Raw genomic sequence first — 19,465 nt, forward strand, 5'->3', positions numbered from 1 at the left:
TTCTATTATCTTCTCTCTCCTATTCCCTTCCTGTCTTCTTGCAGGGTAAGATAAATTTTAGTACCCAATTGAATGTGTATTATTCTCTCTTTAAGCCCAATCCAATGAGAGCAAGGCTCACCTATTCCCCTTCATCTCCCCCCTCTTCCCCTCCATTGCAAAAGCTCTTTCTTGTCTCTTTTATGTGAGATGTTTTACCACATTCTACTTCTCCCTTTCCCTTTCTCCCATTACATTCTTCTCAACACTTAATTTTATTTTTTAGATATCCTCCCTTCATATTCAGCTCACCCTATGCTCTCTTTCTTTCTCCCTGTCTCTCTCCCTGTCTCTCTCTCTGTCTCTGTCTCTCTCTGTTTCTCTCTGTTTCTCTCTCTCTCTCTCTCTCTCTCTCTCTCTGTATATATATATATATATATATATATATATATATATATATATATATATATATATATATATTCCCTCTAGCTATCCTAATACTTAGAAAGGTCTCATGAGTTACAAATATCATCTTTCCATGTAGAAATGCAAACAGTTCAACTTTAATGAATCCCTTATGGCTTCTCTTTCCTGTTTACCTTTTCATGTGTCTCTTAATTCTTATACTCGAAAGTCAGATTTTCTATTCAGCTCTGGTCTTTTCAACGAGAATGCTTGGAAGTCCTCTATTTCACTGAAATTTCATTTTTCCCCCTGAAGTATTATACTCAGTTTTGCTGTATTGGTGATTCTTGGTTTTAATCCTATCTCCTTTGATCTCTGGAATATCATATCCCAAGCCCTTTAATCCCTTAGTGTAGAAGCTACTAAATCCTGTGTTATCCTGATTATGTTACCACAATACTTGAATTGTTTCTTTCTGGCTGCTTGTAATATTTTCCCTTTGACCTGAGGCCTCTGGCCTTTGGCTACAATATTTCTAGGAGTTTTCCTTTTCGGATCTTTTTCAGGAGGTGATCAGTGAATTCTTTCCATTTGTATTTTGCTCCTTGGTTCTAGAATATCAGGGCAGTTTTCCTTGATAATTTCTTGAAAGATGATGTGTAGACTCTTCTTTTAATCATAGTTTTCAGGTACACCAATAATTTTCAAATTATCTCTCCTGGATCTATTTTCCAGGTCACTTGCTTTTCCAATAAGATATTTCACATTATCTTCCATTTTTTCATTCTTTTGGTTTTGTTTTATAATTTCTTGATTTGTCATAAAGTCATTAGCATCCATTTGCTCCATTCTAATTTTGAAGGAATTATTTTCTTCAGTGAGTTTTTGAACCTCCTTTTACATTTGGCTAATTCTGCTTTTTAAGGCATTCTTCTCATTGGCTTTTTGGAGCTCTTTTTCTATTTAAGTTAGTCTATTTTTAAAGGTGTTATATTATGCTTCTCCTTTAGTAAGCTATTGACTTGTTTTTCATGATTTTTTTTGTATCACTTTCATTTCTCATCCCAATTTTTCCTCTGCTTCTCTTACTTGATTTTCAAAATCCTTTTTGTGGTCTTCTATGGCCTGAGACCAATTCATCTTTTTCTTGGAGGTTTTGGATGTAGGAGCCTTGAGCTTGCTGTCTTCCTCCAGTTATATGCTTTGATCTTCCTCATTGAAAGAAAATACCTTTTAATCAAGAAAGTTACCTTCTATAGTTTTTTTCCCTCTTTTGATCATTTTCCCAGCTAATTCCTTGACCTCTGAGCTCCTTGTTAAGTAGAGGGTGCACTACCCCAAGTTTCAGGACCTTTGTGTAGCTGCTTTCAGAAATATTTGTAGGGACCTATGAGTTCTCAACTCCTCCAAAGTAGTATGATCAAAGGAGAGGTGTTTATTTCTCTCTTGGCCTGTGCTCTGGTCTACGAGCAACCACAAGCACTCTTTTCTGCCCTGGATCCTGGATTCCCTTTTTACAACCAAGGCCAACTCTGCCACACCAGCACTCCTCCTTGCTCCATGACTGCCACCCAGAACTGTGAAGCAGATCACCTGCTGGATAACTCCTCCCTCTATAGAGCTCCAAAAGCAGCCAGCTGCTGCAGCAGTGTCTGCTGCCACCATGGGGCTGGGGCTAGACCACATTTCTCTCTCATCCTGGTGAGAGAGCTTTCCCACTGACCTTTGAAGCTATCTTCAGCATTTGTGGTTTGAGAAGTCTGGAAACCGAGGCACAATAATTCAACACCCTATGACCTGCTCCAGTCCTGTCTGTGTCCGTGCAGCCCACACTGAGCTGTGCTCTGCTTTGAGTCCCATGCAATAGACCCTTCCTGTCAGCCGTCCAGATTGTCTTGGGCTGGAAATCTGTTTCATTCTGTCATTTTGTGGCTTCTGCTGCTCTAGAATTCAGTCTTTTTTTTACAGGTATTTTGAAGGGTTTGGGTGGAGAGCTCAGGCAGGTTCCTGCTTCTACTCTGTCATCTTGGCTCTGTCCCCATTCATTTTCTCTCTCTCTCTTTTTTTTTTTTTTTTTTGATATTTTGAGGGAAAAAAAAACCTCTGAATTATCTTTAAAGGGATGGCTATTTAATAAGTCATGAATTTGTAAGTCTTTCTGTCCCCACATTAGACTATGACTCCATATTGTGCTGGAAATGAAAGTTAGCATTAGACAGAGAACACCAACTATGCCAATTATTAGACAGGTAAACACACAGGAGTGGGAGGAGGAGCTTTTCTAGCGTGTGTTCTAATAGCTTCTAGTAAAGTCACTAGCTTCTAGTAAAGCAGATTCACTTTTGATCTGAGCAGCTAGGAAGACAGGTTTGGAGACATAATAAGGATTTAAATAAGCTTACTTTATTCTAGTCTAGTCTTCTCAAGAAGGTAGCTGATAGTGGGAGCACTAACTCTTACAGCTTTCCTATTTACTCTTCTTACAGGAGCAGGTAAGAACATAGTAGGAGTCATAACTCCTACCAGTCCCCTGAGTCTCAATGGAGGCTGGTTGAGGCAAGCACACAGATTCTCTCTGAGCCTTAATGGGGGCCAATCTAGGTACACATAGTATTCTAGCTTCTGCATTCAGATTTCCCTTACTTACCAGTGCCTACTTGATTTATAGGGTAACAGACAAAGAAGGTAATTTGCTAGCAATAGCCTCACAAGTTTACATTATTTCACCATTATGTCTCACTGTGTGGTCATAGTGGGTTTTTATCAACTGAATTCAAATGTTACATTATTTATTATTATATAATGCTGCACAAGTGGGGTGGAGATGTTTACATACCATGAGCCTGGGAATGAAAAATCATTATGGTCATGGATTCTGGGAGCTAGTATCTTAAAAAGAACAAAAATCTACCTTACACATGCAAAAATCCATATACCTAGAGAGATTTTTTTTTTTTTTTTTGGCCAGAGAACTTAATGTAAGTCAGCTCTAGTCAATAATAACAAAAAAACATTTCCATAGGAGATTACAAAGAACTTCCCTCTTCCCCAAACAACTCTGAGAAGTAGGTAATCAACTATTATTATCCCCATTTTGCAAAGTAGTAATGTTACCAGCCCAGAATAACCTCTAGTCTTCTGACTCCACATTCAGGGCTTTTTTTGAATACTGTGATAGGATCCGTATCTCTCAAGGTTTCACCACTCTCCCACAACAGGGATTCTTGTTCCCTAAAGGCAACAAAACTGTTTCCTGGTCCTCACCTGTCTTTCTCCACTGACAAACTTCCTGATCACCTAAGGACATAAAATGTCCCACCCAAATTGGGTCAGGGGCTATCAGATTTGGTGGCTATCTGAAGATCACAGGAGTCACCATACTTTGTCCTGCCAACCAGAAGCCTTTCCATATGGTGCTGAGGAGACCTGTGTAGATGCCAAGTGCCACTGTATTCTAGTTGCAGATTTTTAGGGCAAAGTCAGTCTCTTTTTATTAATTGTTTCATGCCTTACAACTGTCTCATTTCATCCTCCAATCAAATCTGAACAGGATACTGGCATCAAGCTTGCCAGTAACAAATATGTCATTTTGACTGACTCTCAAGAAATTCATCCAGGTGTCACATTTTTGGAGGAACATTGATAAAGGATCTCCAAAGTTTGTAACTAGGAGAGTCAGAAATTCATCAACGAATTTTTAGAACTCTGCTAAACTAATCCCCTCATTGTACAGATAAGAAAATTAAGACCCAGAGAGATGACTTGATATCCCACAAATAGTGAGTAGCAGAGCAGTACCTGCCTCCTAATTCAAAGCTATTTTCTCCTACCAAACCTCCTGCCCTTCAGCCTGCCCAAAGAGCTCTATGAATATAAATTAGCCTCTATTTGTTGAATAGTAGCTTACAAAACTAGGGGAAGGAGGTAAGGGGAAGATAATAAAACAGAAGCATGAGATATGACATCTTCCCTTATGAAATTTAAAATCTGCCACAAATTCAATTCAATACGCATTTGGTCAGCCGTTATTATGTACAAGGTATTATGTTAGTGTAATATCAGAAGGACAATAGGAAATCACTTCCTTTTTTTTTTTAACTTCATCGCACATCTCTACTAACAAATAGGTACAAGAATAGTATTTTCTGGTGATTCAGGGTTACTGTCTTCTGAATAACTGAACAATCACAATATAGGACTATTGGTGCCCTCCCCCATTCCCCAATGTGCCTATATCTCACAAAATCTAAGTGAGACAGTATAGTATAGTGGAAAGAGCACCATACTGAGAGTCAGGTTTAAATTTGAGTCCTCGTTCTATTATCTTCTCTAATAAGAGGCAGAGCTGCAAGAAAATGTCTTAACTTCATTAAGTCTCAGTTTACTCATTTGTAAAATGGGAATCATAATGTTTACACTTCTTTCCTCAGAAAAGCATATATAAAATGATTTTATATACCTATGTGTGTGTATGTGTGCATGCATATGTGCACACGTGTGTGTGTTTAATGGTGGCCATCTCTAGGGCAGGATAGGGAGAGGGAAGGGAAAAAAATTTAAATGTTAACTTTGTTGTATTTTAAAAGGAATAGCTAGTTGTACAGTAGATTTGCAGTTTCGTGTGCCATTATTTATTATACTGTGTTATAATTTGCTTTGTTCCATAAATTTAAAATGAAATAAATTAATTTTTTTGTCTTTAGCACAATGTCTGGCACACAGTAGGTACTTAATAAAGGCATATTGGTTTTAAAATGAAATAAAATGCTATATACATGTGAGCTATGGTTTATACTGTGTACCACACTTCAAGCAAACAGAATGAGACAGTGCAAAGATTTCCAGCCAAAGGACCAGGAATCAAACTCCCTGCTACTTGCTGCCTGTGTGACTTTGGATAAACCACTTAATCTGCCCGGGTCTCAATTTCCTCATCTTTAAAATGAGGAGTTTCTACTGAGCAATCTTCCTTCTAGCTTTATGATCTTGTGATCTCAATATGAGTTATACATATTTTGGGCCTTTTTTAGTTGCCTCACTTGTGTGATTTTATTAATGCAGGAATGACATAAATTGCTTTTGGTTGAAGTTCATAAATCGCTTCTCAGAATAACATTTTAAATGCATAAAATAAAATCTATAGAATTATGGAGGAAATCAGTTATATTGAAATACAGTGACCAAAATGTTTTGTTCACCAGGTTCATAAACCATGTGTTAAGAACCCCTGCTTTAATTAATAATTTCTTTCTTCAGGATGGCAGACTATGTTATGTGCTCTGTTTTAAGACAAAATGTTTGGAAATCTAATATTTCTCCTTTGAAAGTATTCATCATAATGAAATTAATATAAATATGTGCAAATGAATGAAAGATTATAGGGCATTTTGTCAAAGTTATTTTTTTATCTTATATATTACAGGGCAAAAGTTATCCCTTCAGAGGTCCATTTCCTTCTGTATGGAACCCTATTGCCTTCTTGGATCATAATAACCTATGGAGAACAATGGACGAAATGGGGAAACAGGTATGAATATTTGAGCCTGTACAGTCTTTTTTGATTAAGCTACAAAGTCTTCATGTTCAGGTGTTCAGTTAAAGGGAAAATGCATTTTTCCCCCTGAGTTTTAAAAAGATCACATATGGTTAAATTATGTTAATTTTTATGTTATTTTATTCCCTTCCATTCTTTATGGTACTCAAAAGCAAAAAAAGGAAAGAAAGAAAATTTGATGCACAATAACTGTTATAAATAGACCATTTCTTTTAAAAATTACTTAAAATTCTCCATTCCGATGGTGTTGACTGTAGGTCACTGTTTCAGAACCAACTAGAACCATCTCATTCTTTTCCAGGTCGTCATTCTCCCCAAAGTATGGGCTATAACTCCACATCTCTCTAAAGAGCTTTATTCTACTTCTTTTCAATTCAAGAAACATTTTTCCTTTTTTTAAATATTATTTTATTTTTTCCAACTTTTAACATCATTTTTTTACAATGTTGAGTTCCAAATTCTCTCCCTGCCTCCCCTCTCTCTTCCCTTAGACAGTAAGCAATTTGATATAGATTATGCATGTGCAGTTCTGCAAAACATATTTCCATATTACTATGTTGTAAAAGAAGACACAGACAAAAAGAAATCCTAAAAAAGAGAGAAAAGGCATCTTCAATCTTCATTCAGACTCCATCAGTCCTTTCTCTGGAAGTGGAGAGCATTTTTCATCATGAGTCCTTAGGAAATTTTCTTGGATCATTATATTGATAAGAATAATTAAGTCATTCCCTGTTGATCATTGTACAATATTGCTGTTACTGTGTACAGTGTTTTCCTGGTCCTGCTCACTTCACTCCACATCAGTTCATGTAAGTCCAAGTTTTTCTGAAATCTACCTACTTATTATTTCTTATAGCAAAATAGTATTCCATAACAATCATATACCATAACTTGTTACATTCCCCCAGTTGCTGGATATCTTCTCAATTTGCAATTCTTTGCCACCATAAAAAGTGCTGCTACAAATATTTTTGTACATATAGGTCCTTTTCCTTTTCTTTGATCTCTTTGGAATACAGACCTAGTAGTGATTTTGTTGGATCAAAGAGTATGCACAGTTTGAGCATAGTTCCAAATTGCTCTCCAGAATGGTAGGATCAATTCCACTGACAATGCTTCAGTGTCCCAATTTTCCCACATCTCCTCTAGCATTTAAAGAAACATGGATGAGGTGTCCATAATACACAAAGTGCTATACTAGATTCCAGGAGCAAAAGCAGAAGAAATGACATAGTTCTTCCCCTCAAGGAACTTACATTTTACTAGGGAATATGACATGACTAACAATATACATAGGACAAGACAAGATAAAATGAGAGAGGGACAAAAGAGAGCTCCCCAAAAAGTACCTTAAGAAAATTGTATGAGGAGGTCCATGGAGGCCATGAAGAAGGCTAACTCTCTAGTGTGGCGCATGGTCTGTTATAGGAAGCCAGAGATGGAAGCTTGCATCCAGGAGAGAGATAGTAGTCTAATTTGACAAATGTAGAATGTATAAAGAAAATAAGGTGAAATTAAACTGGAAATGTAGAATGGAGCAAAATGAGAGGATAGCACAATGGATGGAGCACCAGGAAAATCCAGCCTCAGACACTTAACCTGGGCAAACCACTTAACTGCATTTGCCTCAGTTTCAGGTAAAATAACGTGAAGAAGGCAACGGCAAACTACTTGAGTATCTTTGCCAAGAAAACCCCAAATGAAATCATGAAGAGTCAGACATGACTAAATAACAACAAACCTCGTTTTTGAAATATTTTAAGTTTTGCCATGTTCAGAGACAAATTTAGTCTTTCTCTGGGCAGATTCAGGAAAGCTTTGTGTATTTCCTTTTTGCCAATCACTTCAATAGTCTAATCTGACATAATGGCTGGTTTTAAATTAGAATTAGACATTATTACCCATGTCTGGGGACCATCTATTTAAAGACAATATTTATTATAAGAAAGAAAAGGTTTCATCACAATTTCAAGAGTTCATTCAGTTTATAGAGTCCAATAAGTAGAAGTAATAATGTGAATGCCAAACAAATAAAATCATGACAGTGAGAGTAATAATTTAAACAATTGTGATAGGAACAATAAAAATATTTCATAGAAAAAGTAGTAAGGTATAGTGCAGAGGCTGGCACACTATGGTCCAGAAGGATGGATTTGACTCACTGTGCCCACCCCTTAAGAATAGTTTTACAAAGTTTTATTATATTTTAAAATGTAAGAACTATTCTTAGCCTGCAGGCCATATGAAAAGAGGGAGCAGACAGGCTGATGCACACAAATATGTGCATATATTCACATGCATGTGCACATAACTATAACATGCATGTGTTTATATGTATACACTCAGACAGAAGGGGGAGATTTTGATTTCATCAAAGGTCTAGGCCAAAAAATAAATATGCATATGTAAAACAAAATGACTGAAAATAACTAAACTGTATATAAAAATATACATATGTATATTTCCAAAAGGAAAAACATTTTGCACTTCTTTGCATAGATTCCAAGTGATGCTCCCTGGAAAGCGCCTCTCGCAGAAGAGTGGGATTTCATGACAATGAAGGAGCTGTTGGACAAGATCTGCTGGACTGAGTAAGAAGTAGCTTCCTACGCAACTCATAAATAATATATGATCTTTCATTTTTATTTATCAATTTAATTCAACATGCTTCTATTATATGTTGGACACTGCTAGTCACTAAGTGGAATACTAGAAGATATGGCTCTTGACCTTAAGAAGATTACAATTTTATTGTAATTGGAGATCACCATGTATATGATACTGGATATCCCAAAAGTCTTAATGCCATTTTAAACTATTAAAACTTTTAATCAAATGAAATTACACTTTTATAAAACTACAGTAAAAAAAAATACTTGGACAACATCAGAATTGAATTGCTTTTTCCATGAAAGTTTAATTTTTTAAAAATGTTACATTGACTAAAATAATTTTCCATTTTGCTTTGTCTTCTTTTTTTCTTTAATTTTAACCCACTCTTGCTGGGAAGATAAAATAAATGAATTTATTCTAAGAACACTACACACTTCTTTCAGATACCGTGGATCTCTCTAATACACCATCAAGTGTCCATGGACACTGGACATGTGCTGAGATCTAGGGATAAGAAAACAAAAAAATGAAATAATTCTTTCGTCAAAAAGGTTCCATTCTATCAGGAAAGAGAACACATATTCATATAAGCATATAGAAATTATATATGAAGTATTGGGTGGGAGAAGGGGGTAAGGTGAGGAGACCTCATTTTAATGGACTGATTTGGTGACATAGGCATAAAAATATATGTTGAAAGCAAATATAGCTTTGAGTCAAGGCATATGAACAAAACTTTGAATTTTAAGAGATTATTTTATATAACTCCCTTATTTTGAAGTTGGGAAAACAGATCAAGGAGAAGTACAAAGAGGATTTGAATATAGCTACTTTGACTGCAGATGTAACGCTTTTTTTTTCACTACAACAGTTGCTGCTAATGACAAAACAGTCCTCCACATAACAGTCAATTCAACTGTGGCTTGTAACTTTTGGAGCCTAGTTTCAAATTGCTTCCCAGAATGGTTGGACAAATTCACAAGTCTGTCAACAATGCCATAATGTGACTTTTCCCAATCCCTCCAGCATCCATCATTTTCATCTTTCATCATCTTTTCCAATTTGATGGCCTTAGAGCTGTGTTAATTTCAGTTTTATAATTATTAGTGTAATAGGAACATCTAGATGTTAACAAATAGTTGTTAATAGCTTAAGTTGCTTCCTTTGAAAACTGCCTATTCCTATCCTTTCACCATTTGGGGAATGGCTCTCAGTCTTACACATTTTAATCAGTTTCTTATATATCCTAAACATGAGAGTTTTATCAAAGAAAACTGCTACAAAGAATTTTTCCAGTTGTCTGTCTCTCTTTTATTTTTAACTAAATTTGATTTGCTTGTGCAAAAACTTTTTAAAATCCCATATGATAAAATTGTCTGCTTTATCTTCCATAATCCTCAAAAGGAGTTTAGTCATGAACTCTTACCTTAAGCATTGATCTAAAAGGTAACTTCTTCCTTGTTCCCCTACTTTGTTTTTGATATCACCCTTTATGCCTAAGTTATATGTCCAGTTGGAGTGCTTTTGAGTTTATTAAAAATTAGTTCCTTATTCTTCTTAGGTGTTTGACTTAGGCGCTTGAGCTTCCTTTATTTCAACTAAATTCATTAAATATTTATTAAGAGCCTACTCTATGATCTTCTATGCAGAGGAAATTTTTAAACATTAAGAATGCTCCAGGGAATTTTGAGGAAACTTGGATGCAAATCTCTTGACGTTAGGCTCTTCCCAGAGTAGAGAGAGTTGAAGGGAAACAGTAGAGAGGATGGGGAAAAAATGACTAACTTTGCAAGGTCTTCCAGTGCTGGTTTTAGTAGCATGCTTTCATCATTTCATTGGAAATAAATTCCCAGACTTTCAGCCATATCCTTATTCACTTACAAGCCTAAAGGCACAGTTCCAAAACATGCTTTATTTAATCATCTACCATACCTCTGGTCCTCCTTTAGTGTCAATTAACTAGTTATAGTGGGAGAAGCACCAGGTTTGGAGTCAGGAAACTTGGACCTGAGTTCCAGTCTTACTGCTTTCTAGCTCTGTATCATTGGGTAATCAGTCTACTTTCCTTATGCCTCACTTATTCATGTGCACAGAAATGATAATAACAATGAAAGCTAAAATTTATATAGTGCCTACTATGTGCCAAATGCCATACTAAGTGCTTAGAATTATTATCCTCTTTGATCCTCATAGCATCACTGCGATTTGTTATTCTTATCCCCATTTTACATATGAGAAAACTGAGGAAAGCAGAGTAACTTGCCCAGGGTCTCATAGCTGGTGAGTGGGTGTTTGTGGTCAGATTTGAACACAGGTCTTCCTGATTCCAGATCCAGCGCTCTATCCAGCATCATCTAGATCCCACAACATGAATGATATTATTAAAATGAGGATAATATTCAGCCAACCTTCACCACAGTGTTGGGTTGAGGGAAGTAAATCTGGGAGGACTACACTGTCACTTATAATGTACCTTTTGTCCCTTGCCTTCCTATTTTAACACTTTCCATTTCTTATTAATATTTATAAAAAGCAAAGAACAGGTAACTTATAGATTAGATTGGAAATCTGCCTGATTAAGAATAGGTATATTTCAGATGACTTTAAGAGCCAAAAGGAACTTTGGACATCATCCAGCACAATTTCTGGTTTTACATATGAGGAAATTGGGGCACAGGTAAAACAAAGTGACTATTTTAAAAAGATTTTCAACTAATCAATGATCCCATTGGCCAAAGACCTCTTTCTGTTGTCCTGAAATTTGCTCTTGTGTATATGTGGAACTAGAATCAGCAGATGTATCCGTAAATGCTGATATTTGTGGAATTGTGATAAGCTGACAGGCTGTCATGCTTGATTCTTTTCTGTTATTGCCTCTTCCTCCCCAAGTCCCACCCCAAATTGCTAGATGGCACAGCTTTTTTAAAAATTTAATTTAAGTGATTTAAAGTTAATTTGATTATGAGATATTTGCAATATCCCTTGAAGTAAATAGATTGCTGAGCAATATCTCTCCTGTCAAAGAAAAGCTTGCCATCCATCAAAAGCAAATACCGAAGCATTCATTTGGAATATTGCATCAAAGTGAAAATAGCATTGTCTATTTTTTTCTTATCATTTATTGCATTGGCAGATCCTGGGGCATCATTTAAGGGGAGTAACAAATAAGGAAAATACAATTAGCAATGCAGGTAATTATTGTTAAGGATCATAAGATTTGCAGTCACAGCAGTTGATCATTTGGTGGTATAGCAATAGCTCTGATTAGAAACAGAGGTGGATTTAAAACAAATCCCCTCAAGTGTATAAACCCATTCTCAGCTCCATATTGGATTAGATTTGTAGGATTTTTCATGAAGAAAAATAAACAAGCCATCCAGGGAAAAGAGAACGGGAAAAGATTAATATTGCAAAGCAGCTTCTGCACTATTTTCCCATTCTTTTGCTTGTCTTGAATGAGAGGTGCCTCATTTTAGGAAGTTAAAGGTGGCTTTTGTGGTAGATAACTTACAATAACTGAGAAAACACAAACTAAGCTATAAGATTTATTAGCAAAACAGACATAACAAACGGTCATTAGTCTCCAATCAGTCCAAAAGACCCTGCATACAGTGAGACAAGTTTTTATGTATTAAAAATAATTAAACAAATAAGACCAATTAATTAAAAGAAAGCAATTAATACAAACAAGAACACAAACCAGGATATAAAATTAGGTAATCTGATTTCTAATTGGAGGAAGGATTAGGGGCTTTCCAAGCTGGGAGGGGGGAAGAGTGAATTTCAGTTGAGTTGTTTGAAATAGTAGATGGCTTATACCATCTAGTTTCTTGGAGATGATTTGCAGAAAAATAAGATGGAGGATAATACATGTGGCAGCACAAGATGGAGTCAGTGTTCAGGAGATAGAATCCTATTGGTTTTCTCAATATTCACACCAAACAAATTCCATTTTGTCATTGACCTTCACACTGTCTCATCACTCTTAGGTCAGCTTCCTAGGTTTCAGAAGTATGCCCCTTCGTCTGAGCTCTCTGAGGACAAAGACCATGATTTTTATCCCCAACTCTTAGCATAGTGCCCCTCAAATAGCAAATACTTAATAAATCACTGTTGATTGATTGTCTCATTAAACAGGGTGGGTGTGAACAGATGCAGGCTATGATGATTGTCAGTATTTTGTAATTTGTAAGGGAAAACGTGCAGGACATGTGTGACCAGCAAAGGAGATGAATTGGTAATGTAATAAGAATGAGAAGTTACAGATAGACAGACTGAGTGCTACAGTGATACACACTCCTGATATACTAAAAGAGCCAGAGGAGGCTTGCAGGATAGTGAGTATATCTATGGAGGATTTATAGAAAGACATAGCTAAATAGCACAAAAGACAAGAAGGTAGGGTAGGATTATAATGTGCATCAATGGAAAGAGGATGTGAATCTATGAGATCACAGATCTGTCTTTGTCTCTAAATAAGAGGACAATTGGGGAATGTCCCTGATTCAGAGGATTACTAGGGATTTTTGGTTTGTTTTGTTTTTGGTGAGGCAATCCGGGTTAAGTAACTTGCCCAGGGTCCCACAGCTAGTTAGTGTCAAGTGTCTGAGGTTCAATTTGAACTCAGGTCCTGACTCCAGGGTCAATGCTCTATCCATTGCTCCCCCTAACTACCCCTGGGTTATTGGGTTTAATAATGGCATGAATCTCTGATAAGAGAATATGGTAACCCATGATGGAAGTAGAAGGAGAATGCAGGCAGTAGTAGATGTAGTAATAGATTGTTATCTATACTATTCTTGCTGATCACACGGTTCACTGGGATTATGAAAAGATAAAAAGGAAGAAAGATATGGGCAAAAAGATCCTGGAAAGAATGCAGGATAAGATTGCCTAAATCGAAAGTGCTAAGGAGTCAGCATGGAAAAATATCCTTAAAGAAGAAAATAGCTTAAAAATAGGATAGAATGAAAGAGGAACAGACTTCAGGAAGTACTGATGCATTGGACTTAGAATTTCCCTCTGGTCTTGAAGGAAGTAGCCATGACCCACACTACTTCTGCTGAGCAAATTCTCATGATGGTAGCCCACCTATTTGTGTGACACTATCTGGATGATATCCCTAACTTGATACTGATGCATGCAGATCACTGAACAAAGTTACTGTGGTTCTATCTGCCAGAGAATTTTGTATGATGGCATCTTAATTATATGTGTGCAAGACTCTTCATTGTAGACATTCCAAAAGAATGAAAAAAATGAAGTACTTGATCAAGTACTTTTAATACTCCAAAAAAAAGAGTAATTCCAGGGACATCAAGTACTGACCCTAATGCTTTCTATTTCATCTGCATCACTCTTAGTGATATTGGTCTTTATCTGTAGACCTAGACATCCTTGATGAAAATATTCCAATTAGTTTTAAAAAAAAAGAAAATAGTCCAAAGGAATGGTGTTTTTACAAACAATTTTCTATAGCACATTCTATCTTCTCAGCCTCACTATTCATGGAGAAGTATGAAAAATGGAAGATTCTATGTGATTATTGTTTATTGGTTAAAACAAAACACATTTGACTCAGTATAGCAAAATGGACTTAGAGACTCAACTCCAACAGCATGTCACCCATGTACATGTTAAATAATCGTATATTAGTGTGTTATGTCAATGTTAAGTATTATTGTTGTTGGTGCAGATAAGTTATCTTTTAAGTGTCCTGCCCAAAATCATATTTATTATTGTGATTCACAAATAAAAATAAACTCTTTAAGATTTATAGAGCTTTTTACTTACAACAATCCTATGGTATGTTTATTATAAGTAGTGTAAGCATTATTGAATTTCCCGGTTGGTGTGGCTGAAACTCAGAGTTTAAATTATTTTTCCATGGTTACAGATCTAATAAATACCAGAACTGGACCTCAGACATAGATCTCTGACCCCTTCTCTGATGTTTCTTCTTCCACACTAAATGAGCAGTCACACATGAATTATTCTTTCAACTTAACTGTTTCCTCAGCTAGGTGGTGGATAGAATGCCAGGCCTGGAATCGGGAAGACCTGAGTTCAAGCTTGGCCTCAGACACTTACAACCTGTGTGACAACTCAGTTTGCTTGAGTTTTCTCATCTATAAAATGAGCTAGAGAAGGAAATGGCAAACTACTCCACTGTCTTTGCCACAAAAACCCTAAATGAGATCACTAAGAGCTGGACACAACTCAGCAACAGCAGTAATTCAATGGAGATCTTGCCTTCTCAATGAAATTGCTGGCATCGTCTCAGGGAGCATACCTAATATTTTATATTCACTACGGTAGGATTATCACTAGCAGATCCTCAACAAATATTCAGTGTCATAGAAATTGAGGACTGGATTTTACATTGAGGATCAGTCAGTCAAGTCTCCTCATTTTATAGATCAAGAAAAAGGCCTAGAACGTGTAACTTGCCCAATGTGACTTGCTGGTCAGTTGCTGGTGGAACCTGAACGAGAACCCAGATCTGTCTCCAGTTCAGTTATTTTTCTTTATTCCATGCTTGCCTGTCTTGCCAAACTGAATTGAAATATTTTCAAGAATGCCGGTTAATTACAAAGCTGCAGCTTTTGATTTCCCTGTTCGTGACATGTATATGTCAGATAGTGAATGATGATTTTTATAAAGTAACTGCATAGGTACAAAGTAGGTGAATCTGGAGAACATGGTGTTATGGAAAGAATCTGGATTTGTAGATTCAAATCCTAACTCTTACGCTACCTTGGGCAAGTCTGTGAGTCGGTCAACAAGTATTTATTAAGCACTTATTAAGCATCATTGATTAAACATCTACATTGTGTGCTAGGCAGTGGGCATTCAAAGAATGGTAAACACATGGTTGCTTCCCTTAATGGGGCAGAGAGGATGCCAAAGGGGGAAAAGTGCATGTAATGTAAATGAAAGTTAACTTCAAAGGAAAGGACCTGACACTGGACAGAAGCAAGAAAGGCCTCCTGAAGAAGGTAGCATCTGAGCTGAGAAACATACATGTTTAATCGAAAGGGAATATGTAGGGATGAGTTGTTTATGTGTTAATATGGTAATAAGAAATAAATGTATTCTTGAAATCCTAATATCTTTAAGGGTACCAAAGATTAACATGATAGTGGGTCTATGCATGATTTTATTATGTTTTAATAGTTTTAGAAGACAAGCACATGGCCTCAGCTCACAGCCCTGAAATGGGAGAAAAGGCAAAGGCTTTGAGCAGTCACTGTGGGCAGAGGGTTAGAGACCTCATCTTGCTCCCTTGGCAGCCCTGCAGAAACTGGAAGGCAGGGGAAGATGGGACACCCAAAGCTGTCTGATAAGGCCTAAGTAGTCAGGCCTCCTGAGACTGTTGGCTTTAGTAGGAAGGTGCCTGCTGTGTACATGCATCGTCCTTGCTTCTACATAAAATGGTACCTTTGTCCTCCGGAACAATCTCATCACGTCTACTTCCTGCTCTGTACTAGAAGTCCTGTAGCTGATTCTTCTAGAATCCCGAAGTTCTAGAGTAGGGACCCTGGTTTCCCTCAGGGCCTCAGGGTACCTAACCAATGCATGTGCCCAAGGCTTACAGTTGCTTCTGGGCTTTAGGGGCCAATATATCGAGACTCCTTTCTGACCAGGGAAGAAGTGCTCAGTAACACCTCCTACCAACAAGTCAGTGGCATTCTAGGATATGGTTGGGGACTTCACTCTGGAAGAGTGGGAGCACCCAGACCCTTCTCTGAAAAAGTTATACGGGAAAGTAAAGCAGGAAAACTCCAGTAACTTGGTCCACCTGGGACTTGTCATTTCCAAGAGATGTGATCCACTAGCTGAAGCAAGAGGAAGTACCCTAGACACTGGAGATGGGGGGATATCCCTGAAATCTGCTATGCAAATTAGGAGACTAGACCTAAAAACCAACACCATTCCATGATAAAATTATCCCTAGAAAGATATCTGGGATGCTTTCCCATGGTTAGTATCGGTATCTCCAAGCTGTGAGGAGTCTGGCCAGGTTGGAGAGAGCAGAGAAATAAGGAAAAAACATTCTGAACTAGTAAAAATCATCCATCTTAATCAAGTGAGAAGGCATGAACATGGCAAATGTGCCTGAATTGCTCTTCTGAGACAAGACATTTTCTATAATAGAGAATATCACTAGGAAATACTTTCCCTAAAGGTGACACATATGGAAATAGCTTCAGATTATTCTCAGAAATTGATAGAATATGCTCAAAAATATCCCCTAATTATAATGAGAATGAAAGTCCTTCTGTTATAATTCCAGCCTCACCAAAACTCAGAAACTGTATATTAAAGAGAAACCTTCTAAAATGTCATAATTACATGAAGGTCTTCCAGTGGAACTCACACCTTGCTTGACAGTAGACAATTCATACTGGACAGAAGCTTTATAAATGTAAAAAACACTTTCAATAGCAGCACCCTACCTTTCTGTACACTAGAGAATTCATAGTAGAGGGAAATCATGAATGTAATGAATGTGGCAGAACTTCCTTCTGAATACAAACTTTATTGCACACAGAGAATTCAGAGGGGAGGAAATGTAGAATAAATGCATGTGGGAAGGCTTTCAAGAGGAGTACCTAACTTTTTGTACATCTGAGAATTCATACTGGAGAGAAACCATACAAATACAATGAATACTGGAAGGTCTTCTGCTAACACATAATGCTGAGAAGACTTATAAATGAAACAAATGTGTGAAAGCCTTCCAAAAAAGCTCACAGCTTACTTAACATCAGAGAATTCACACTGGAGAGAAACCTTATGAATATAATGACGGTGGGAAGACCTGTCTTCTGTAAATAACCTTTGCTATCCATCAGAAAATTCATAATAGAGAGTAACTTTATGTATATAATAAATAGGAAACAGCTTTCACCTGAAGCTGTGACTTTATTCAACAGTGGATTGAGAGACATTGTGATTAACTATGTGAAGATAATAAACATGGGAAAGTCTTTAATCAGGAGCACATGACTGAAATGTATGTAAGAGAATCCAGAGTAGAAAGTTCATAAATGAGAGCAGTCTTTCTCCCCTGAACAAATTCCTTCTCAACATCAGTTCATATTAAAGAGGGAAAGTCTTAACTACTGCACTGAACTTACTCAACATTATGTCTAACGTAATGACTAGGAGAAGGACTTTAGCCAGAGTTACAACTAAGGTTCTCAATGACGGGATCTTTAATTTCATCTCTCACAAATTATCAGAATCATAACCTACTTTGTCTTTCCTCCAGCCACAAGAATATTTTTAGCTGCTTCTTGTTAGACCTAATTCCTGCTCCTTTGATCCCATGCTGTACTTTCCTATTCTAGGACTGAATTTCCTGTCCCTCTCCATTGGTTCTTTCCTAGCTGCCTACAAGCATGTTCAGATCCATGCAATACTAAAGGGGAAGGGGAGGAAGTCCTGACAATCTGATCTTTTACCCCATCTAGCTACTATTCTATCTCCTCCCTTTCACTGAAATAAAAGAAAACATTGAAACCATGTCTATAAACTCTGAAGTTTCTTCATTTCCTTACATCTGTCATCTAAACATTGCAGCAGGTTTTCTCTCTCAGTCACTTTACTGAACTCGTTGTCCCAAAAGTTAATCATGAAACTTTGGGCAAGATGTCTGAATTATATCTAAGCTCAATTCTTTTCCATCATATGCCAGGATAAGCCAAAGATCACCTAGGGAAAGAAGGCATCAGCATAAATAGCAGAGAGACTAGTGATAAAGAAAAATGATTCAACAACTCCAAAGATTCTTCAGTATAAAGAATACAAAGATTGTAGACCAAATAAAAAAAGCTCATTTGAAGACTGTAGATGAGAGGAAAAGTACTGTAGCAACTAATACAAGGTGCCTCAAAGTCACAGCGAGCAATGGAAAGGACCTTCAGGATGGTTTTAGAAGAACAATTTTTACAAAATTAAAAGAAGTAACAAAAAATAGAAATTAGATCTCTCCAAGATATTGGAAAAACTACCAACAAGAAGGTAATTTAGAGTAAGCAAAGAATTTATCAAGAATAGATTCTCTGAAAAAGGAGGACCACATACTTGAAACTCAAAAGCAGAACAGCAGAAGGATTGTTAGAATGAGGTAAAACCATTGTAAGAAAACTTGAAAACCATGCACCGAAAGAATTTTTTATAAAATCACGATGAACTTAAGTGCCTGAAAACCATCCTTCAGTAGTTAGAAGATGAAAATGAGAGAGATTAGAGAACACTGGAGAGGAAGAAGGGGAAGGAAAGCACTACTGCATCATCAACATGTTTAACATGAAGAGCATATGATCATGGAGAAAGAGATGGGGCAATGGGCATCCCATCAATCTCACTTACATTTGAATTGTATAAAGTAACATTGAACACAATTACATACACAGTAAAGATTTTAGTACAGAAATACATTAAAATTAAAGGGGGTAAAAGTAGGGGACAATGACAAGGGAGAGGTGGGAGGAGTAACGGGGCAGGATAGATAAGTTGTTTTTAAGTCATCAGCAGAATAATTTTGAACATGGGAGGGGGGACCATACAGGGGGAACTGCAAAGAAAGGGTGAAAGAGGAAAAACATGGGACCAAAATTGGGAAAGAACAAGAGAAGAGTCTTGCAGAGAGGGGACAAGCTGCTCTACTTACACAATCACGTGTCGAGGAAACTCCTACTCCTTTACTGTTCACTTCTTATAAAGGTGAAGGCAAAAGCAAAAAGAGCACACAAGGATAGCATGGAGGGTAATACACAATTGAAAATCATAATTGTGAATGAGATAAATTCATGTATAAAACAAAAGGATAGCAGGATGGATTGAAAACAGAAACTAACAGAATGTTGTTTGCAAGAAACACTTAAAACTGAGATTTGCATAAAG

General features: G+C 36.8%; 1 protein-coding gene across 1 annotated transcript in view; it reads left to right on the forward strand.

Annotated features, from left to right (window-relative positions):
* LOC140507145 (amine oxidase [flavin-containing] B) overlaps positions 1–19,465 on the forward strand; it is a 147,218-nt gene that overhangs the window by 93,746 nt on the left and 34,007 nt on the right. The window contains exons 5-6 of the mRNA XM_072615120.1: positions 5,807–5,911; positions 8,438–8,529. Of these exons, the coding sequence (XP_072471221.1) occupies positions 5,807–5,911; positions 8,438–8,529 (197 nt within the window). The remainder of the gene's footprint in view (positions 1–5,806; positions 5,912–8,437; positions 8,530–19,465) is intronic.

The sequence above is a fragment of the Notamacropus eugenii genome, chromosome 5 (genome assembly GCF_028372415.1).
Source record: "Notamacropus eugenii isolate mMacEug1 chromosome 5, mMacEug1.pri_v2, whole genome shotgun sequence".
NCBI lineage: Eukaryota > Metazoa > Chordata > Mammalia > Diprotodontia > Macropodidae > Notamacropus > Notamacropus eugenii.